The sequence below is a fragment of the Aethalodelphis obliquidens genome, unplaced genomic scaffold, assembly GCF_003676395.1.
Source record: "Aethalodelphis obliquidens isolate GAN/ISIS:26980383/991018 unplaced genomic scaffold, ASM367639v1 scaffold7, whole genome shotgun sequence".
Taxonomy (NCBI): domain Eukaryota; kingdom Metazoa; phylum Chordata; class Mammalia; order Artiodactyla; family Delphinidae; genus Aethalodelphis; species Aethalodelphis obliquidens.
This window is the reverse complement of record NW_020837951.1, coordinates 50,849,281-50,873,525: the sequence shown is the minus strand read 5'-3', so window position 1 is coordinate 50,873,525 and position 24,245 is coordinate 50,849,281. Positions and strand designations below refer to the sequence as shown.

Here is a 24,245-nt window from a genome sequence, read left to right as displayed (position 1 = left end):
GTTTTGTAAAGCGCTATGAAAATCCTAGTTGTTATTAAGGAACCTCGTCTGTATGATTGATCAATGATTTGCTGTGCTGTTACACAGGCTTGCCTTAGTGAAAAGAACAGCCCAGAAATCACAGAAGTAAGCATCCTGACATAACTATACAGTAATGACAAACAATAATATTTTCCTGGAGGCTCCCTGTGTCTTCACTGAAATTCTCCAGCATAAAGATGGTCACACCCACCTCATCCACTGACGGGTAAAGGGCAAAGAGCTCGGCCTGCCGATTGGTCCTCCGGGCCTCCTCATTCTGCTTCTCAAAGTCCTCGGCACTCACTTGTTGCACGAGGTTTTTCAGCCGCAAATCAGGCTGCAGGCTGCGGAGGTCAAAGTCACAGGCAGTGATGGGGCCTTTCCCAGATACATCGCACAGCACGTTCAAGTGGCAGGGGCCTGCCTGTGAAAAAAGACGTGTCTTGGTGAGAGAGATCGTGGGTCTAAAATGAGAACTAAAGGGTCTGGAATGTCTCAAGACTGCTCCAATGTGAGATTGCAGAGTTGGACCTCAAAGAATTTCTGACAAGAATCACATCATAGCTTCCTGGACTGGGTATCCTAAAATTAAATGTATCCTTCCTGCCTGAAAGCAGGTAATTAACTCATCAGATGTAGATACACCTGTTCTTGAGGAAAAGTTTGAAAACAGTTCTGTATTGCTGTTAGTTTGGGGCATGTTCTTTTCTGGAGATTGGGAGCCAAACCTCTTATGAACCCTACTCATGTCTTGTGCTCAACCAGAACAGAACTGGAATAAGGTGTTTAAAAAAAGCAAAGACTGGCCTGGGGAATAAAGGGACCTCATCCTAATCCCAACTCCAGAGCTTGGCTTTCGAAACTGGAAAATGAAACTAACTGTGAGAAGCCTTCCAAATTAAATTTTATATAAACTCCAAAGCTGAATAGTATGTTTCCAAAGACAGAGATGTGGGCATGGGAACACTTTCCTACAGGACTGTAGTAACAGTTACAGGAATAAACACCAGGAAAAAAAAAAAAACGAGTGTTTGCTATTCCAGCAGTATTCACTCAGCTGCAGTGTGTTTGAAAAAAACTGTCTTATTTCAGTCACAAAGTGGCCACTTCATTCCACTATAAATGTCCTGGAAATTGGGAAATGGATACCTAACTACAGACTTGGCAAAAAACATACAATCATAATCAAGAATATGTTGTAAGAATAATAGATGGATCTGTTATAAACACCTGTAAAATTTACAGTAAAATGTTATTCTCAAAGTACTATTACATGGACATACTACTGTACAATATCTCCATAATACATATTTTTGGTGACATCTGTCTACCTCATAAAAGTGTTACTCTCCTAGATCGTAAATTTTATCTAAACTGAATGTGTTAACAATAATCAATGGTAATACTTTAATTATTAATACTTTTGTTCATCTCAAAATTTGTAAGATGCTTGGGAAACTGAATTGGATTTCCCAACACTCTTTAAAAGGATGTAAAGATGTAGACAGAGAGATAGATAGATAGCTACTGATGCCTTTATCTATCTTCAGAATTTATTCTAAGGCCACAACTGGACAAGTGAGCAAAGATGTGAGGACAAGAGTATGTCTGGAACTCTGTAATAACAAAATAATAGAAACAACCTAAATGCCCCCCTCAAAAAGAAACTTTTCAGGTTAAGAGATCTTGGAACTCTCATACAGTGGAACATTAGGCAGCCGTTAAAAAACAGAAAAATGTGCTGCCATTGGAAGAGAAAGATGATCATAGTATATTGTCTTGTTAATAAAAAAGGAAATTATACAATATTGTATATAATTTTTATGAAATATTATGTGTATCATGGATTCACATCATATATATATTTAACTTATGAAATTCAGGCATTTGGCCTCGCAATTCCACTCAATAAGGTGCATAAAAATGATTGAAAAGGGCTTCCCTGGTGGCGCAGCAGTTAAGAATCTGCCTGCCAATGCAGGGGACACAGGTTCGATCCCTGGTCCGGGAAGATCCCACATGTCGCGGAGCAACTAAGCCCGTGTGCCACAACTACTGAGCCTGCGCTCTAGAGCCCGTGAGCCACAACTACTGAGCCCACGTGCCACAACTACTGAAGCCCGCACGCCTAGAGCCTGTGCTCCACAACAAGAGAAGCCACTGCAATGAGAAGCCCGCGCACCGCAACGAAGAGTAGCTCCCGCTCACCGCAAATGGAGAAAGCCCGTGCGCAGCAACGAAGACCCAACACAGACAAAAATAAATAAATTTAAAACAAATGATCGAAAGGGAGGATGTTGCTGGACTGAGCCTCTCTCCATGATGAGTATTAGTCTGATACTTAAAACCACACCTCTCTTGTATAACTTGGCTCTGAAACCCAGCCGATGACTTGAGTGCTGTGTTAGTGTGCTGAAGAAATGAGTGTGCTTTATGGCTGCGCTGGACACTCACCTTTTGAATTTACCCTTTTCTGCTCTGCTCTGTGGTGCTGGGTCTGCAACTCAGCAAATCACATTTCTGCTTTGCTCCTTCTCCCTTTAGGTTCTGCCAACAGGGAGCACTCCAGGGAGACTGGATGGCTAGGGGAGGGAGAAGGGACTGACCCTTTCCTCTCTGCCTGCAGTTTCTCTCACCTTGGTTGTGGCCATTGGTCCTAGTCTTCTGTTTCTCTGGCACTTCCAGAACAGCCCTCATCTTACCTTCCTTGGAGGTATCAGCACCAACTGGGCAATTCCTTCTCCCAGGAGGTCTAAGTCCAGACTCCCAGCCCCTGTGAGGTCTCTCCTCTGATGACACCATTGACTAGGCTGCACCCCCTCCTCAGATATTTGAGTCCTAGCTCTGAGGCCCCTCTTCTGAGCTGCTAGGTTCTGATAACTCCAAGCTCCTCCCACTAGACCCATGGTTCTCAAACATGGTCCTGGGACCAGCAGTATCAGCAACTCCTGGGAAATGCTATTTAGAAATGCAAATTCTCGGGCTTTCCTGGTGGCGCAGTGGTTGAGAGTCCGCCTGCCGATGCAGGGGACACAGGTTCCTGCCCCGGTCTGGGAGGATCCCACATGCCGCAGAGCGGCTGGGCCCATGAGCCATGGCTGTTGAGGCTGCGCATCCGGAGCCTGTGCTCCGCAGCGGGAGAGGCCACAACAGTGAGAGGCCCGTGTACCGAAAAAAACAAACAAAAAAAGAAATGCAAATTCTCAAGCCCCACTCCAGACCCAGTGAATCAGAAACTCTGGAGTGGGGCCCAGCCATCTGTGCTCCGACAAGCCCTTCAGGGGGTTCTGATGAAGCTTAGGCTTGAGAACCACTGCCATAGACCCCAGGCTTAGGGTGGCGCGCTGTTTCTTGTAGTTACAATTTCTGTATGACTTCAATTTTCCTTTTTGGTTCTCGCAGTCCTCCAAAATGTATTTAACCATTTCCCTATGTTAAATTTCTTCTGTGGAAATACCTAGTGTTTCTTCTGTCTGACTGATACAAGGAACAATTTAGGTGGTCACCTACATGATGAAAGCTGAATTTAGTCAAAATTACCAATGAAAAACTCCTGAAATTTCCCACAGAGGACAGCATACAGATATCCCGTTCCTCAGTAAGCCCACCAGGTTCAGCACTGGAATTGATGGCGGATTCCTCTGCAGAGATAAGTAGTCAGCCTGACTGTAGTTTGAAAAATAGGTATTATTTAAAACCTCTAGTCATATTCAGCATGGCGAGATGCTTGTGTTATGAGGGCACCTGGAAGCTGAAAACTATACCGGTTTAGAAGAAGTCCTGTGAAAACTTGGACACATTTCTTCCTCTCTGTTTTATTTTTCTTACCTATAAAATGGACAGATTGGACCAGAGCACTGGTTTTTAGAATCTTTTTAAAATTGTGTCAAGTATATATGTAACATAAAATTTACCATTTCATCATTTTTTAATGTACAGCTCAGTAATGTTCATTGCATTCACACATTCACATTGTTGTGCAACCAGTCTCCAGAACTCTTTTCATTCTGTAAAACTGAAACTCTATACCCATTAAACTATAACTCCTCATTCCCACCCCTCCCCAGCCCCTGGCAACCACCGTTTTACCTTTATATATCTATGAATCTGACTACTCTAGGTACCTCATATAAATGGAATCATACAGTATTGGTTCTTTTGTAACTGGCTTATTTCACTCAGCATAATGTCTTCAAGGTTCATCCCCACGTTGTAGTATGTGTCAGAATTTCCCCCCTTTTTAAGGCTGAATAGTATTCTATTGTATGTATATGCCACATTTAGTTTATCCATTCATCTGCCCATGGACACTGGGCTGTTTCCACCTTTTGGCTACTGTGAATAATGCTCTATGAACACAGGTGTATAGAGCACTGACTTTTAAACTGTAACTACTCTGTAATAGTAATAATAATAATAACAACAGCAGCAGCAGTAGCCAACTTTTATAGGGTGCAAAGTGTGAGCTGGCATTGTCTTAAATGCTTTACACACATTAACGCATTTAATACTCAAACAACTTCATGAGTTGGGTACTTTTATCATCCTTGTTTTCCAGGAGAGGAAACTGAAGCCCAGAGAGTTGAGTTATCCTGTCTGAGGTTATAGAGTTGGTATGTGATAGACAGTCTGCCTCAGTGTGGAGCTTCCAATCATGCTGCAGCCTGCCTTAGGCCTGGGGACACCTCTGAGTCTCTGCAGGAATCATTATAGGGATGGGCCCAATTCCCCCCCTCCCCAGTTAGAGCCCCTCCACTTTTATCTATTTTCATTTGAACACCAATGTCTATAGCTACAAACAAGTTTGAAAAAAAATATCACTGACTGAAATGGTAGAATTCCTCCTATTCCAATATTCTATGAGTCTAGTCTTTTTATTAGTTTAAAAAAAGATCGACAGCATGCCATGGAAGAACGTCCAGTAACCTGGCAACCATGTTTGTTGATAGGAAATACCTGAGAGCTGGGTTCACTGCACTCCAAGGTTTCTGACTCAAACATCTGTTTCTGAAGCGTCTTGTGAAAATCTTTTCGGGATCCAGTCTTTTTAAAGCCGCAAATCTCCGAACTTCCTTGGTTTCTTTCATTGTTGTTATTAAATAAGAGAGAGTGTGGAAGGAGGGAGAGGGAGAGAGAGAGAGAGGCAAAATCATTAGATTAAAATAAAAGTAATGGCTTAAGTGCAGACATGGTGCTGAAAGATCTTGTAAAGAGAGGACCATTTGTAATTCTTCACATCTAATTATGCACCAGGCCTAACACAAGGCTCTGTTGTAATGACATACAAACTTGCCTCCTGGCTGGCTCATTATTAAAGGCAGGAGTGGCCTGGGAAAATGCCACTTCAGCGGTGCGGCCATTTCAGCTGTGGGGCATTTGGCTCCAAGCTGAAGCTAAACTATGACCCTAGTGTAAGAGGCTGGAATAAATCTAGCGAAGGGCAGACGCAGCGAATAAAGGTCGTTTGAAGATAAAAATAGAGGAAAACATTTAATCTCCAAATCAATGTTCTTAGTAATGAATAAAAAAGGCAGGACACGGCTAAGAAAAAATAGAAATAAATGATTTATGTACCGAAAGTCTTTGCTGCTATTCTCAGTCCCCACTCCATTAAACTTGTGTTTAAAAAATGTTGCAAATATTATATATCACTTATATGTAGACTCTAAAAAATAATTCAAATGAATCTATACAAAACAGAAACAGACTCACAGACATAGAAAACAAAGTTACGGTTACCAAAGCGGAAAGGGGGGGGTCATGAATTAGGAGTATGGGATTAACAGATATAAACTACTACACATAAAATAGATAAGCTTATTTTTGTGTATGGTGTTAGGGATAATTTCATTCTTTTACATGTAGCTGTCCAGTTTTCCCGGCACCACTTATTGAAGAGACTTTTTTCTCCATTGTATATCCTTGCCTCCTTTGTCATAGATTAGTTGACCATAGGTGCGTGGGTTTATCTCCGGGCTTTCTATCCTGTTCCATTGATCTATATTTCTGTTTTTGTGCCAGTACCATATTGTCTTGATTACTGTAGCTTTGCGGTATAGTCTGGAGTCAGGGAGTCTGATTCCTCCAGCTCCATTTTTTTCCCTCAAGGCTGCTTTAGCTATTCGGGGTCTTTTGTGTCTCCATACAAATTTTAAGATTTTTTGTTCTAGTTCTGTAAAAATTGCACTGGTAATTTGATAGGGATTGCATTGAATCTGCAGATTGCTTTGGGTAGTATAGTCATTGGGATTGACATATATACACTAATGTGTATAAAATAGATAACTAATAAGAACCTGCTGTATAAAAAATAATTCAAAAATTCAAAAATTCAAAAAAAATAAAATAGATAAATAACAAGGATTTACTGTATAGCACAGGGAACTATACTTAATATCTTATAATAACCTATAATGGAAAATATTCTGAAAACATATATATATATATACACATATACATATATAACTGAATCACTTTGCTATGCACTTGAAGCTAACACACTATTGTAAATCAACTATACTTCAATTTTAAGAAATGTGTTGCTATGGAAAGGGTTTAATATGATGTCTAGCACTGTCACTGGAGAAAGAAGTGAGACCATCACAAAAAAGGCAACAGATATACGCTGTCAAATAATAACTATAGAAACCAACATGTGTATTCCCCATTTTTATGACTCAAAGGCCTCCTGGAAAACATGCTGCAGACTCAACCACACAAACATGCACCTGTTTTGTTTGATTTCCCACACTATTAGGAAACCACTGAGCAAGCTGGTAAAGGGACGTGAAATGAGGTTAGGATTTATTAGGCAGATCAGATGGAAGACAAGTAAAGCCGGAAACGTAGGAGAGCTACTAGCGATGATCCAAATACAGTTTATAACTCTTTGGGAGGGGCGAAGTGCTGGGTTATGCACAGTGGCACAGAGCAAGTATTCAATACTAAGTAAAAGAGGCCAGGAAAAAAATAAAAAGATAACTGCATGATTCCATTGATATGACATTCTGGAAAAGGAAAAGCTCTAGAGACAGAAAAGAGATCAGTGGCTTGCCAGGGTCTGGGGGTAGAGAAAGGGGTTGACCGCAAAGAGGCCTGGGGGAATTTGGGGGGTGGGTGGGGCGTGGAACCATTCTGTATCTTGATTGTAATAGTGGTTACACAACTGTATGCATTTGTCAAAACTCACAGAACTTCAGTCTAAAAAGAATGAATTATAATTACCTCCAAATCAATGGACAGTTTCGGATTATGCCTGGCATTAATTAGGATAGTATGTACATTTAATAGTCATTCAACATAAGGGCTGATACTTCGCTGCGGTTTATTATAGGATGGTGGTCTCACTGAAGCAGGAGTGAATGGATTTAAGTCCTGGCTCCACAGCTTACAAGCTGTGTGACTTAAGGCAAATGAGTCTACTTCTTTGTGCCTCAATTTCCTTATCAAGATAATAAGAATTAGAATAATACCTAGGTCATCAGTTCTACTGCATGCAACAAATAAATTCTCATATGTAAAATACTTATAAGATTTCTTGGCTTATGGCCATAATTCAGTAAATATCTGCCACTACTTAATAATGTTTATTAAACAGTATTAGAGAATATGGCTCAATTATATGCCAACTGTCCCTGTCAGTGGACAAATAATCCAAATTAGACCAATGAATAAGATATTATAAGCAAAGGAAAAATAAAAAAAGGTACAACTCAGTATTGTTGAAGATTTCTTTTAATGCAATGGTGCAGGATAGATTTCACATCTTAGGCACTAAAATGTATGTATTCATGGGATAAAGATAAGATTTGAAAAATCATAAGAATTATACCTTAGGGCTATTCTAGTTCCAATTCAACCTATGCAAAATATTCCTTTCAAGTGAAATAAGATTTTCTGAGGACTTCAGAAAATGCACTTATCTTAGTATGTCAGAGGAATGAACCCCAAACTCTATCTCATATATTTTAATGCGTCACAGGGGAAAAAACTACTTTCCTCTGGAGGACCATGCTTAATGAAGCCGCTTTGCTTTCTATGGATGTCTTTTTTTTTTTTTATACAGCAGGTTCTTATTAGTTATCTATTTTATACATATTAGTGTATATATGTCAATCCCAACCTCCCAATTCATCCCACCACCACCACCACCCCCCCCACCTCTGCTTTCCCCCCTTGGTCTATGGACATGTCTTTGTCATCCATAACCATACAGTCAAACACTGATTTAGTTAGCTCTTTTATTCCTCAATTATCTCCTTGCTGATATTACATTTCTCTATAATACCTAGGAATAGTCTTTTATGTCCTTGCTATGTGTGATAATGGCTTTGAATCCCACTTAGGGGGCAGAGGAGTAGAGTAATGGCCACTTGTGTTCCCTCCCACTCTCATAATTCTATAGGACATGTGCCACTCAGATCCTATAATTGAGACTTTGAAATCAGACAAATAGTGCCGCTCATGCAGGATAGAGGAAAGTTTTAGATTTTAACTTAGTAGGGAAAGATTAAAACTACACAGAAGCACAAAGTACTGTTCTCCTTTTGGGAGAACTGTATTTTCCGACTTGAACTGTTTGCCTCTGTTACTTAGACTGGAAGATGCCTTGAATGAATTTCATTTTATCTTTTTCATGTCTATAGCACAAAGTTTTGTGTCCTTGCTCTAAAAATCATAGCACTTTCCCCTTCATGCCTTTTGCAAATGACCGTTAATCTAATGAATAGAACGGTGCCACGGCTGCTTGTTTATCTCATCTTATTTCCACATATTTTGACAATTTTGTATGTATTGCTGTTTCCTGGCATCCTTTGGGTGATGGTAAATACTATAAGCATTATTTTCTCTGTAATTTTCTTTAATGAACTAAAGAGAGAATAACTTAAGAATGTGTTTGGTGTCTTGGTGGAGAGTAAAACTCTGAAGTAATTAAACTTGTTGACATGCTATTTATTCTTGGTGTATTACCCATAGTGACAGTGAAACATTTCACGAGTGTTTTGAGCAGCACATAAAAGCCCTTAGACTTTGTCTTTCATCCTGGGTGATTAAGGTAATTCTGAAGGAAGGTCATGCTCAAGGAGAGCTGGGATATCAAGGAATGGGGTATCATCTGTTTTATTACTCCATATTTTACTCCCAGTGAACTGGTAAACAATTAAAATTCAAACACATCAGTGCATATAATTCAGTTACTCCCAAAACACCATAAAAATGTCTCCCTGATCAATAATTGCTTATTATGACATGCATTTGTTGCTCTGGCTGTCAAGGTGCTTAGCTATTTGCTTTCTGAAAGTATGGAAAGCAAGCCAGCCTCATCAGCCTATGCAGTGACAAAGAGCAATCCAGCTGTGGAAATCACTGTGCCACTCTTGACTTCTTACATGCAGACTCCCCATCCCCATAAATCCACTCCCACGGAAGCCCAATTCAAAGGCCAGCACTTGCACCGAGCCTTCCCTAACCTGGCCAGAAGTAACTGCCCCCTTCTCTGAATTTTCAAAGCATGTTGTTTGTATTTCTCTTAGAAGCTTTTATAATATTCTATGTTACAGTCTAATTACTTGTCTAAATTTTTATCTCCCCTGCTAAATATGTGCTCTCTCTCACTAGACTATGACTTTGCTGAGGACAGGGCCTCCTTTAGCGATAGGATTCCTGTGTATTCCTCTTTGCATCTTCTTTGGTGCCTTATTCTCAGGAGATATTTTCTAAACATTTGTTGAATGGGAGAACGAATGCAACTCTAACAAGCAAATATCTATATCGTTTTCCTCTCACATAAGTGTTCTCAAATCTGTCAGATCCAACACTGTCTTTCTCTGTAACAAATGTTTTATAATGCCACCTTTATAACCCATCAACTTTCTCATTTTTAGAAGTCAATAAAATGTCCCAGCTGTTATATAAATGAGAAATAAAAGAAACATAATACCTAAAATAGCATGTATGTAAATATGCAAATGCCTGGACACAACTACACCAGAGGACATAATGATGTCCCAGCTGTTTGCACCTGTAGGAAGATGTCTGCACCTGTAGGAAAATGTCCCAGCTGTTTGCACCTGTAGGAAGAATCGTTGTAAATATAACACCTACAAAAGCAGACTGCAACAGATGTGTTGTATGGGTGACTCAAACACCACAAAGCAGCACTGCTGTCAGTAATGTGATTTTCCAAAATGGGGGAAAACTCTTGTAGAGCTCTAATCAGCACAAAGTTTAACTTCCCCTATATTTACATGATAGTTGTTTTCCTGAAAAATTCAGTGCAAAAATATTTGTAAGATGGCATAGAGGCTTGGCTTAGATATTTACAGACTGGTCTTTCACCACCCTGAATGTCCAGCAGGACATTTGATAGTTATGCTGAATGTTGAATTGGGCATGATCCTTCATTGTATGTGATGCCCCATGCATTGCAGGGTGTGAAATGCAGTAGCCCACGCCAGTCATTGAGACAATTAAAAACAGAAGCATTAATTACCCTCATTGAGAACCATTGCTACTAAGATATTAGAAAACTGGAATCCCCAAATCCAATCTAAACCATAGTTTTAGCAGAACATCTGGGAAAGGATATCCACCAAGACTTCCTGGAAGGGGTGAAATGCAGCAAGTTTAACCGGGACCACAGCATCATTCACGTGTTTAATTGTTTGGGGGGAGAATTCTACCAGTGGAAAATCCTAAAGTGAGCACTTTTCAGAGTTCTACTTTTGGTTTTGGTAGAAAGTAAATTTCTCATATAGAAATTATTATATAGTTTAGCAGAAACAGGGATGTTAGGAGATTTTAAATTCAACATATCTGCAAAATAAGGGTATCTAGATCTATAATACATGCACTGGTATTGCATCTAATGGTATTATCATTGATGATAATATAGCTATCATTTCTTGGACTGGTAATTGTCTTAGTGATTGTCTATGTGATTGTCTTAGTTGAGATTCCCTAGAAGCTGAGCCTGAGGCAGGGACTCAGGTGCATGTGATTTTTGATTGTGTGTTCTTGAAGAAAAGCCTGTAAGAGAGATAGGGAAGCAGAAGGAGTCAACTAAGGATGAGAGCTCAGATAAATTCTTGGCCTGATACACAGGGTGCTCTGGAAGGATCACATTGCAAAGTTGTCCCACTGTCCCACTCTGAGACAAGAGGTGGGACTATGGTACCCCTTGCACCAGTGCTATTGTGCCAGTCAGGCTCTGGTCACCACCACCAATCCAAAGTGGGAGGTTAAGGGGCTGGGAGGTAGAGCAAATTGCTCAAATGTCTCTGGGCACAATAGCTCCTACACTCATGGCAGCTGCAAGATAAACGCATGGGACAGTAAAGGGGACCCACTAACAGTCTTTATTACAATGCCAGGCGCCTAACATATATTATTTTCCTTTTATTTTGAAGCAATCTCAAATTTACAGAAAACTTGCAAATATAGTACAAAGACCGTTCCCCCTCTCAAACTATTTGAGAGTAAGTTGCTGACCTAATTCTCCATTATCCCTGAATACTTCAGTGTGTAACTTCTACAAACAAGGACATTCTCCATGGTAATTAGTATTCAACCATCACATTCAGGAAATTAACACTGATACATTATTACCATCTAATCCTCTGACCCCTTTCAGCCTTCACCAAATGTCCCCCAAATGCCTTTTAGAGCAAAAGGATCTAGTCCAAAGTCATGCATTGCATTTATATGTCACATTTCTTTACTCTTATTCACTCTGGCACAGTTCCTCAGTGTTCCCTTGACTTTCATGACCTTAAGATTATAGGCCAGTTATTATTTAGGAAGTCCCTCCATTTGGGTTTCATTGTTGTAAATGCCCCATTCCTCATCAAGCTTTCAGTTTGATTTGTATCAATATGGATTCACAGTTTCCTATTTTATTCAACATATCTTAATCCATTGCTATTATTTATTTTGGCGCTATAATTATCCTCAATTCGACCAGTGTGAATCCCTTCAGCTGGCTCTTACAACTTTTTACATGTCCCCAGCAGTCACTGATCACATCCTGCTTTCTGCCACAAGATATTCAGGCTGATCTTATACTTTCCTTTCCTCAACCCTGGAATCAGTCATTTCTCCAAGAAGTTCTGATTCTTTTTAGTGGAAAATGGTTCTTAGAAGTCAAGATGTAGGTGTTGGGTGTGCTCATTGCTATTAAGGTGTTGCTCCTCCTATGTCTTCTCAGTGAACAGAGTTAGGTAGGGAGCGTGTGTGTGTGTGTGTGTGTGTGTGTGTGTGTGTGTGTGTGTTTTGAAAGCCAGGAGTTCATGTTGATCCTTGCAATCCCAATCTGACATCACAGTATCCATTCTAGTTTTCTTCCTTTCCATATTAACTTCCTTCTCAGATAGTGAAAAATCTAACACCTATTGTCCTTAATATACTTACTTACTTGATTAATCCCCTTAATGTAACCCTTGCTAACAGCACCCCTCCATGCCCACACATGTTGCCCTCCTTATATTCTGACTCTGACACCCTGCACCAGGCTTGCCCTCTGGCACGACATCTTCTTCAGTCTGCACTGACACTTAGTGCCAGGTCACCCTCCCACAAGGACATCCTTGTCCCTTGCCTGGGCTCTGACACCTCGTGGTAGGCTTCTCCCCCATGTAACACCCCCTCATTCTACTCAGAATGTCTGCTCTGTTATCACATGCCAGGCTGCCCCAGGCTCAGATACCCGCCTCACACCATGTAGGTTCTGCTTCTCCATGCCAGGCGGCCCTTCTAAACGTGTGTCCTCCTCAGCGTGTTTGGCCTTCCACTCCTCATTCTGGCCCTCTTCAGCTACTCCCCACCCTGAGTTATGGATGGCCAACTTGTTCTGATGGCTTCCACACCAAATTGTACAAGAAGGGAGAGGAAAGAAAGAGAAAAGGGTATAGGAAGGGGAAGAGGAAAAAGAAGAAGAGGAACATGTATTATTTTCCAGTCTTTGCAATAAGCCTTCAAAATGAGCAACATTTCCCCCCATTTCACACTTGAGGAAACGCTGGTTCAGAGAGATGAAGTCACTTGCCCAGGGTCTCATAGACATTACATAAGGAGCCAGCATCTGGACCCAAGTCTAGACTCTATCTACTCCATGACACTGCCTCTAAAGAGAACGCTCTCAAGATATGTTTGTCTTTGGACTGTCCCCAAATGGGTAACGGTAGTGTTTGAAGAAAAGGAACACAGTTCTCTGGAGAAGCAATAGGTTGTGTTTATTTCATGAGAAACAGTCTTTCTACCATTTGGCTACTTGCCCATCTCTCTCTTGTCTGCAAATAGGCTCCACAGGAGCATGGCTTTATTTGGCTCAGATGTGCGGGTCGGGTAGGGAGGCTGGGACTCTGGTAGCTGATGGCACTCAGCCAGCAGTCTCACTACCCACCCCATGGCGGTTTCTGACTTCTGTGGCTGGCACTGCTGAAATGAGTCATCTTTACATGCTTGCCAACCCTTGGCCTCTCCTCTCCAGCCAGCTTTACCCTTGCTGTCACAAGGTAGCTTTGCAACTTTCTGAGATTTCAAAATGGGGAAGTAGATGCTAAATCTAGAATGAGGAAGGGGAACACAGTTTGCTCTGGTTTCAAATCCACAGCCATGGAATACATTTAGTCTTAATGCTTTCCATCCCCCAGATCCTGAGGGTGACACAGATATATGGTTAGAGTATACATGTTGTGAGATGAACTTTTAACAGTATTCTGTAACTCATTTTTTTTTAAAATGCCCATTTGTTAGTGGCTTTGGGCGGTCTGGGTAAATGACTTCAGAAAACATTCTAACAAAACGGAGGACAAAAAAGAAAGCATCCGTTTGCATAAAATAGCAAAAGAACAATAACCAAATAAGTTTCATTTCTCCCAGATTTAAGTTTCTTTTGAGGAGAAAATCTGATATAAAAGTTTTCAGATATGGTGTATGAACTCTTTATCTTAAAATCTTAAAGCTGGGGGAAATGTCCTAGAATTCAGCTCATGTCTATGCCATACCCAATGGAGAAAGAGGCGTAGAGAGAAGTGACTTGAGGAAAATGGAAGCAGGCACATGGCTGTAACTGGCAAGGGGGGTGGGGATTCACTTGTAAGTAAACACTCTTGGAAATAAGTGCATTTTATGACACAAGGAAGAAAGCTAAAGACCAGAAATAGTTCTGGTCTCCAAGGCTACCACACATAAGGTCTTAAGCTAGGTTGTTTCTGGATTTTTATTCCTGTGGCCCACACCGGTTTCCTTATGAAGAAGTATGTGACACTGAACCTGTGACATCAACATCCTCTGGAGTGTACACATCCTAAGAAAGGCAAAGAGCAAGTGTGAATTTTGAGTTTTAATTCACTGTTTTCTTTCCATCTTAGAACAAATTAACGTTAGTTAATTCCTTTGGGAACTTTTCCCCTTAAAATTGGATTTCTCAGGAAAAACACTCACTAATTCAGTGTGTTGTCATTTAGGGTAGTGTAATCTTAGGAAGCAACTTAATGTTTGCCTATATTTTCCATTACTTTGAGTTGGGTGGGTTTTCTTGCCAGGACATTAGATCACATGAAGCTTTTTATTTGAATCCTTAGGGAAAGCCCCCTAAGGATTTTATACACTAGAAAAGCTTACCCATTTGGCATACACATACATGTTGCTTAACGAATATTGGTGAGAATAACTTTGAAGAAGCTAGCAAGTTTATGAATGCCCATGTGAGGCTCTCTCTCAAAGATCTCTGTTAGAAAGTAGAAAATAAATATTATAAGATAAAATGAAGCTTGGTCACATGTGGATCTACTTTTTTTTTTTTTACCACTATGATTTGCACACTTAGAGCAATTGGAACCAAAATCATTTTCGTAAATATTTTAAATAGTTATTTCTTCTGAGGAATTGTTCGAAAAGTTCCCCCCAAACCCTCCTATACTGTTGGTGGAAATATAAATTACTGCAGCCGCTATGAAAAACAGTATGGAGGTTCCTTAAAAAACTAAAAAAAGAACTACCATACAATCCAGCAATCCCATTCCTGGGCATATATCTGGACAAAACCATAACTCGAAAAGATACATGCACCTGTATGTTCATTACAGCACTATTTACAATAGACAAGACATGGAAGTAACCTAAACTTCCGTCTACAGATGAATGGATAAAGAAGATGTGGTATACACACACACACACACACACACACACACACACACACACACAGTGGAGTATTATTCAGCCATAAAAAAGAATGAAGGGAATTCCCTGGTGGCGGAGTGGTTAAGAATCCGCCTGCCAATGCAGGGGACACTGGTTTGATCCCTTGCCCGGGAAGATCCCACATGCCGCAGAGCGACTAAGCCCGTGTACCACAACTACTGAGCCTGCGCTCTAGAGCCCACAAGCCGCAACTACTGAGCATGCACGCCACAACTACTGAAGCCTGTGTGCTTAGAGCCCATGCTCCACAACAAGAGAAGCCACCACAATGAGAAGCCCCCACATTGCAACGAAGAGTAGCCCCTGCTCAACGCAACTAGAGAAAGCCCACGTGCAGCAACGAAGACCCAACACAGCCAAAAAAAAAAGAATAGAATGCCATTTGCAGCAACATGGATGGACCCAGAGGATTATCACACTAAGTGAAGTCAGACAGAGAAAGACAAATATCATATGACATTACCTACATGTGGAATCTAAAATGTGATACAAATGAACTTATTTACAGAAGAAACAGACTCACAGACATAGAAAACAAACTTATTGTTACCAAAGGGGAAGGGGGGGTAGGGATAAATTAGAAGTTTGGGATTAGCAGATACAAACTACTATATACAAAATAGATAAACAACGAGGTCCTACTGTATTGCACAGCTAACTATACTCAATATCCTATAATAAACCATAATGGAAAAGAATATGAAAAAGAATACATATACACATTTTTTCACAATAAAGGCTGTTTATTCTCATTATTATTCCCTGGGGACACCCTCCCTGATGCCTCCAACCAAGTTAAACCATCTCATTAAAGACGTCTACAGCGCTGCGGGGTGCTCCCCTTCCAACTCTTATCTAGTGCTTTCTGCCCTCCTAGATCCTGAGCTCTGTAAAGGGCGCTGCCTCTGTCTTGTTCACAGCTGCATCCCCAGTGCCTAGGGCAGGCCAGACCCGCAGCTGATGCAAAACACATATTTGTTCCTCACTCCTTCCCTCAACAGGGCTGCCTCTGGCCAAGGACACACAAGGGCGCAGCCCTGACTTTAGCCACCTCAATGAGTCTGGTGTCTTCCGCACAGAACAAAAACCAACTTCAGGGCTTGCCTGGTGGCGCAGTGGTTGAGAGTCCGCCTGCCGATGCAGGGGACGCGGGTTCGTGCCCTGGTCGGGGAAGATCCCACATGCCGTGGAGCGGCTGGGCCCGTGAGCCATGGCCGCTGAGCCTGCGCGACCGGAGCCTGTGCTCCGCAACGGGAGAGGCCACAACAGTGAGAGGCCCGCGTACCGCAAAAAACCAAAAAAACAAAAAACAAGCTTACATTATTTAGCACATAAAATAACAAATTCAAAGGAGAGCTCATTAATTGCTAATTAACAACTGGTCAGCAACCACTATTGTGACTTTCTCCAACTTCCCGGCCTATGAAGACACAGAAAAAATGGAAACTCACCAAAACAGATAACTTAATGCCAAAGTCTAGACAGAATCTCTGTGGATCAGATGCAGCTGGAAAGAGAAGGATGTACCATACTTTGCCTCCCCAAAGGGCAATGCAGAGGAAAGCACTATGTACTTTCCTTCCTGTCAGTCCCCGAACAGTCAATGTCTATAATAGTCAGGAATCTAAATTCTCCTTCTTGTAGTGGCTTATCTATGAAGCCATTCACAGGTTCCACCTGGTTTTACTGAAATGAACTACCACCAGAACCACTACCTTCCTTGCCTTTCTCTTTCTACCATCACTCTGCAACCATATAGAAACAACTCATAGAAAACAACTAGCTGAATATGTATGTAGGGTTGGGAGATGAAGGGCACCTGGAAGAGTGTATTGGATTCTCCCCACAAACAAAATACTACGGATGCACGTGAGGGCAGAATGATCCTGGGAGGACTGTTCAATAGGAATTATAGCCTTTATGTTAGAGTATCAGATTTAGAGTACCAAAAGGTCAAACAGTGGGGTTGGAAAAGGTGCTTCCTCAGTTGAACACTAGTCAAAGCTTGCCAGAAACTGAAAACGAGTTTCGACGTTGCACACATCTACCTGTCCATTAGCTAATTTCTGGGAAACAAGCTGGTCCGTTACCCAAGTGCGCAGATAACGGGGCCAATGACAATCCCCATCCTCAGTATGTTGCCAAACATAAAGTTAAAACAGACATTGCTTTGTTTTGTGAAAATAAAAAGATACAAAACTTGCACAGAATAAATATATGAAAAACCACTGTTCCTACAGAAGAGATAAAAACAAATGGAGACACATGAGGGAACGGAAGCAATAATCAAAGTGGCTAATGGTCTAGTTTAACATTTTAATCCTAAATTCCTAGTAAATAATACTAGGTTTATGGATTAAATTTTAAGCATGACAGCAAAACTATAAATCATAAGGAAAACTGTCAATATAGATTTTACTAATAAATAATTTTGAATGTTAAAAAACTATAAACAAATTTAAAAGACAAAGAGTATCCTGGGTAAGGAATTTGTATTATATGACATACAAAGGGTTAATATCCTTACCGAATGAAAGCAGCCCTAAAGATAAACAAGACCAGACAACTACAGTAATAGAGATGCACAAATTTAATGAATAAGCAGAGCACCAAGGAAAACTTACAAATGGACGATAAATTTATGGAAAAAAAGATACCAAATTGAAACAAAGAAAATGCAAATAAAAGACAGCCATTTTACAAATAAAATTGGAAATTTATTAAAAGATAACATCCAATATTCTTGAGGATTCACGCATATCTTGCTAATAATCTTTCTGATATATTATTCCCAAATCCTTAAATTTGTGCATACACTTAAACACACAGAAACTCCTCTTGTAGGAATTTATTCCAAACGGAAAAAAACCATAACTATACACAAGAATGTTGCTATACTGGGTATAACACTGAAAAACAGGGGATCATCTAAGCATTAAAATTGTTTAAATAAATTTTTGTATAAATACATTATACAACCATTAAAAATTGTCTTGAGGAATAATATTTAATAGCAAAGAGATAGTTACCACTTAGTGTGAAGACTGAAAAAGCATGCTGCCAAACAGTATCAAAATCGGACTTAATTTTTATGCAAATATATACAAAGAAATATGATTCAAAGGCAACACATCAAATGTTAATGGTGGTTATGTGTTTATAGTGAAATGGAGTGATTTTTGTTTTCTCTTTTTGGTTCGCTATGATCTCCAAAATTTTTACAATGAGTATTCTAAAAAGAGTCCTTTAAGTTTGTTCAAGATAGAGAAAAAAAATTCCAATGGAAATTGCCATGAAGAATGAAAAAGTGCAGTGTCCCGAATAGAAAATAAAAACCAAGTGTAGTAAAATGGACCTTTCTATTTATTGCCCCGTCTCAGATTTCTTTCAAGCCTTCATATCCAGAAAGTACCTCTAATTATAACATTTAAAAGCATGAGAACAACTTGTTCTGAAATCTTCTATTTATTACCAGCAAAGTATAATCTTATTTGACTGCCCGGCAAACTTGGTTTTCTATTCAAGTTAGAACAGATGATGGATTAGCGTCTAACTTTCTCTTAATTACTTTATACAAGTGAAGCTTTCTCCTTCTCAGTTACTGAAAATAGTATGCATAATGACATTACTCCAAAACACATCACCACAAATTCAATGGTACCCTTCCAGGAGCTGGATAAAACCCAACCTCCAAAGTCTTCCATCATTTATCCCACAGAACGGTAATTCTTACTGGAGTATAGGAGAGGTGAGGATATCAGAATTTCAAACTACTTGTGTGTTGTCACAGGTTCTCTGATGTTTCTCTAGTGGGGTGTGCCCCTGATTGCAGACTCTCCCCAGACAGCTCCCCAACACGTACACACATACAGGTTGCGAATTCCAGTGTGGGTAGATGCTTCTCATTAGAGGGTACTCTCCAGGTCATTGGCATGGAGACAAAAAGCTCAGGACAATGTCATAGAACATTTAATTAATCCAGGAGAGAAGGGCCTTTTTGACTAGAAGGCAAGCAAGTAATTTATTTCTTGGTCATAAATTTAAATGTGCCCTTTGAATCTGAGGCCAAATTTCCATTCATTAATCTCCACCCCCACCCCCCAGGAATTCATCAGAATAGAAATAAAAGGGCTCTATTCTTTGTGTTTAAAATGTAACTTTCTCCTTCAGTAGGTGAATGGATGAACAAACTATAGTAAATCCATGCAGTGGAATATTATTCAGCGAAGAAAGAAATGAGCTATCAAGCCACAAAAACACACAGAGAAAGAAGGCAAAACTATGGACACAGTAAAAAGATAAGTGGTTTCCAGGGAGGGAGGATCAGAGGGCACAGAGGGGATTTTTAGGGCAGTGAAACTATTCGGTATGACACTCCAGTGGTAGATAAACGTCATTTTACATTTGTCAAAACCACAGAATGTAAACACAAAAAATAAGCCCTACTGTAAACTATGGACTTTAGTTAATAATAATGGATTGGGCTTTCCTGGTGGTGCAGTGGTTGAGAGTCCACTGCACAACAGTGAGAGGCCCGCGTACCGCAAAAAAAAAAAAAAAAAAATAATAATAATGGACCAACACTGGCTCATCAATTGTACCAAATATTCCACACTTAAGTAAGACTCATCCAAGGAAGGATAAATTAGTCAGAGAAAGCTGCACGGGAAAAAAAAGAAATTTGATATGATCTTTTATCCACGGGTAGGATTGGGTAGACAGATGAAAGAAGGGAGAGCATGCCCAGAGGGGAGACAGCAAGAGCAAAGGTGTGGAGGGAGGACTGAGTCAGTCATGTGGTGCAACAGTGAGGAAGAGACGCAGGCTCAGAGAAAGGAAGGGGCTCCAGGAGTTAAGGGAAATACGTTTTAATAGATAGAGTTGGGCCAGATTATTAAAGCCCTTGAAAGGCAAGCAGGTGGTGTTTATATTTGATATAGTAGGAAATAGAGAGCCTTAGAAGGTGTTTGAGCAGGAGAGTGATACAAGATACACTCAATGCTCATTATTCATGGATTTTGCATTTGCAAATTTGCCTACTTGCTAAAATTTATTTGGAATCCCCAAAATCAATATTCATGGTCATTCAAGGACATAAAAACCTCACACACACCAAAAAACCCAATACATTAATAATAGGGGGAAATGTGTGTGGGAGGTAGTATATGAGAACGCTCAGTACTTCTTTCTAATCAATTTTCTTGTAAGCCTAAACTGTTCTAAAAAAAGTTTATTAATTTTTTTAAAAAAAGTTATAAAAAGGTAACGATATAAAGTAAGTATATACGTAAAGAGGGAAAAAAATGAACTTACTTCCGATTCACAATTAGCCACTCCCGAATATAGGTCTGAACGCAGTCCCTGACGTGAGGGTCCAGTTCAACCCTAATGGGGTGGAAAACAACATAAAAAAGTTATTACCAGGTAAACACAACAAAGCAGTCCTTTATCATAACCAAGGACAGCAGGATGATTTCAAATCCGTATCAACTGAGAATGGGAAGGGCATGAAGTATTCCTCTCAAGTGTCTGAAGTATTCCTGAGGCAGTAACATTTTTACTTTGATGAGACAAACGTTGGCATTTTATGCTTTGTGGGTTTTCTTTATTACACAGAATCGTATTAGATTATTATCTATCCCTGAAGGCATTCCGACACAAGACAGGTAGAACTAGCTGTAATCACATACAAAACAAGAAGAATAAGTATAAATACCAGTCTCTTCTGGGGTAATCTGGGCATATTTTTTGCTCACGTGTAACCTTGTTAGGACATGCATGTTTTCCTTTTTGAAAGCCATGAATAAGAGGAGTTGTACTTTGAGGAGCTGGCAGGCCCTGGCTTTGGTTGGTGATTATTAATTCGGGCAGCTCTTGTCTACTGCATAGAGTGTGTCATGAGAGAAACTCTTAGAGTGCTTTGGAGTCTGGAAATTTAGAAATCACTACTTCCCCACAGTAGCAAAGGTTATTTTTGTTTGTTTGTTTGTTTTGGGTTTTTTTGCTGTTCTCCCAAATGTGTTGGTACTACAGATAAATAGGTCTAAGTGCTCTAAGTTTTAATTTTCTGGTTTGTAGAAAGAGGGTAAGAACAGTTCCCACCTTGTGGACTGGCTGTTAGTTTTAGATGGAATACTGTAGAAGTCAGATATGTGGTCCCTGGGCCCTGACTACTCAAATCCCAGCCCCATTCCTTATGAAACCTTGGGCCAGTCACTCAACCCTTCTGTGCCTCAGTTTCCTCACTGTAAGTGGGGATAGTAATCGTGCAGTGCTCCCTTGGAGAGCTGTGATGAAGATGAAGTCAGTGTGTGAAGTGCTTAGAAAAGCGTCTGGCACATAATAAGACCTACGTGTGATAGTTCACACTTGTGTGCCATTCATTCTGCACTAGGCACTGATGCAATCCCTCTACAGGTATGAATTCAGTTAATGTCAATCAGCTCCATAGAACAGACGCTATTACTATTTTCATTTTGCAGAGGGATGAGATGAAAAGATCTTTCTCAAAGACACTGAGCAAGTGGAAGAGCAGGGAAATGACCCTAGGCCTCTCGCCTGGGAGCGCAGGTTTACACCCACTGCACTATCACAGCTCAATATCATGTTCTCGGATAGGCACTGGGGTTCAACAGGAGTCAGCTGTCGTTTACTCTGATGATGATGATACTTTCCTGGGCTTTAATTATACACAAGACTTTTGGGCAACGATTGAAATAGTAGAGGGTATTTGAAAGCCATCAGACAGATAACGTGTTAGTTATCAATTCTGGTGATGAGGCAATATTATGCTCAAAAATTGATGTTAAGGGCTTCCCTGGTGGCGCAGTGGTTGAGAGTCCGCCTGCTGATGCAGGGGACATGGGTTCGTGCCCCGGTCCAGGAGGATCCCACATGTCGCGGAGCGGCTGGGCCCGTGAGCCATGGCCGCTGAGCCTGTGCGTCCGGAGCCTGTGCTCCGCAACGGGAGAGGCCACAACAGTGAGAGGCCCGCGTATCGCAAAAAACAAAAAAACCCTGATGTTAAGAAAAAAATTACCTCTTCTATCAAATTTCAAAAAAAACCCAAAATCCTCCTACCTGTAAACTTACTGTAAGTATTTTTTTTTTTTTGCGGTACGCGGGCCTCTCACTGTCGTGGCCTCTCCCATTGCCGAGCACAGGCTCCGGACACACAGGCTCAGGGCCATGACTCACGGGCCTAGCCGCTCCGCGGCATGTGGGATCTTCCCAGACCGGGGCACGAACCCGTGTCCCCTGCATCGGCAGGCGAACTCTCAACCACTGTGCGCCCAGGGAAGCCCTATTTTAAGTATTTTAAACAGGATTTTCCAAGATTCTGATCTCATTTGAAGACAATTAACCATATATTTTACACAAAGAAATTAAATTATTCTCTACCAAAGGTAACAATAATAGATGTTACCTATAGGAAAGTCACATCTGAATAAATGGACTGACAACAGGGAAAAATGTTTCCCAAGAATCACCATGATCTTGTTTTCTGGGGAGTGAGTATCTTCAAAATGTTAGAGCAGAGCATATGGTCAGCTCTTCTATATGAATGAGAACTGTCTAAACAAAGAGCAAAGGGTCAAATAATACCCTATCACTGTCATCTAACCTTCTTAAACTGTGATGAAATAAAATCCAAAATAGAACTGGAATATCCCCGAATAATGAGGGCAGGGGCTGTGTTTCATGATCTCATTTCCAGGACTTTTTGGGGAAGAGGAGAAGGTTGAAAATCTCAGGAGGATGTGAATCTTTGGTTTTGAAGATGAATGCAAATAAAAGTTCATCCTAAATCTCCAAAGAGACATTGCTTGTTACACTATGGAAATAACAGGAGTTTCATCTAAATATAATTCCATCATTTGATACTGAGGGCTAATGCTGACACCTGTAAACACATCGATTAACCCACTGTAGAAACTCAACCCTAAGCAGCTATTCACATATTCACACTACAGAGCTTTCCCCATTGTTTTTCCGCTTGACAAGACTTGCTTCACAAGAAAGAACTTTGCCTTATTCATCTTTTTATCCCAGTTCTCAGCACATAGTAGATGCTCAAGAAATGTGGATCGGACTTACTTTTGTGACTTGATCCAGTCTCATATATGGAAAGAATTAAAATGCTCCTGAACGGAGGCATTTCAATGATTATTATTTTTACAAATGGAAAAACTGAGGCCTCCTGAGGTCACATGACTCGCCCACAGTCACTGAGCTGACCCGGGCAGTCTGGGTCCAGAGCCTGCACTCTTCACCTCTTCTTAAGCAGTCGATTTTGTTCTACTGCAGCCCTTTAACTGGCTTAGTCCCCACATGGCTTTTCAAAGCCTCTGGTCAAACCAGTTCAAAATCTATCTACATGTAGGTGACAGTGCCACAGTAGTCATCCTGCACATCTTGATAGATCTGAGTCATGTTACTTGTAAGAGAAGTCCAGAATTAGGGCATCTCTCCCTGACCAAGAACAGGCATGATCATCATAATCCCATCCACATTTTAAGAAAGCAATTTACCCTTCCTCCGGCAAAGAGGGCTGCAAAGTTCGACATTCCTTCGGCGTGAACACCACGTCCAAGTCATCTTCGGAGAAGTCTCCCAGCTCTTGGGCAAGCTCCACATCCAGGCTGTTCAGGTGTGTCATCAGAAGTCCTTCAAAGTCCACTGGCTCCACCGGGTCATAAAACTGAGGCTGGGGGCAGGGAAAGGAAAAAGAGGTTCCCACACGGTTTAGGGTAAAAGCACTAAGGCGACAGGAGATGTGTGCCCTGTCCTCCCTCTCCTCCCAGTAAGTGCTTCGCTCCTCATGTACAACTAAGTGGGGCTGTCTTTAGAGAAGCTGTCAAACACAGAAGTGGGGATATGCAAAGGAAAAGAAACACAGCATGGAAAGTCAAGTCAGAACACAGTGAGTAATTAAAATCACACCCCAAGGTAGAATTTTTCTCTGCTTAATTACATCTTTGTGTGTGTGTGTGTGTGTGTGTGTGTGTGTGTGTGTGTGTGTG

General features: G+C 40.8%; 1 protein-coding gene across 2 annotated transcripts in view; it reads right to left on the bottom strand.

Annotated features, from left to right (window-relative positions):
* The window catches only part of DOCK8 (dedicator of cytokinesis 8), a 221,983-nt gene that overhangs the window by 135,764 nt on the left and 61,974 nt on the right, over window positions 1–24,245 (bottom strand). For both annotated transcript variants that reach the window (XM_027105744.1, XM_027105745.1), the window contains 4 exons: window positions 23,754–23,929; window positions 20,536–20,607; window positions 4,978–5,101; window positions 233–445 (listed from right to left, as the gene is read on the bottom strand). In XM_027105744.1, coding sequence (XP_026961545.1) covers window positions 233–445; window positions 4,978–5,101; window positions 20,536–20,607; window positions 23,754–23,929 — 585 coding nt within the window. The remainder of the gene's footprint in view (window positions 1–232; window positions 446–4,977; window positions 5,102–20,535; window positions 20,608–23,753; window positions 23,930–24,245) is intronic.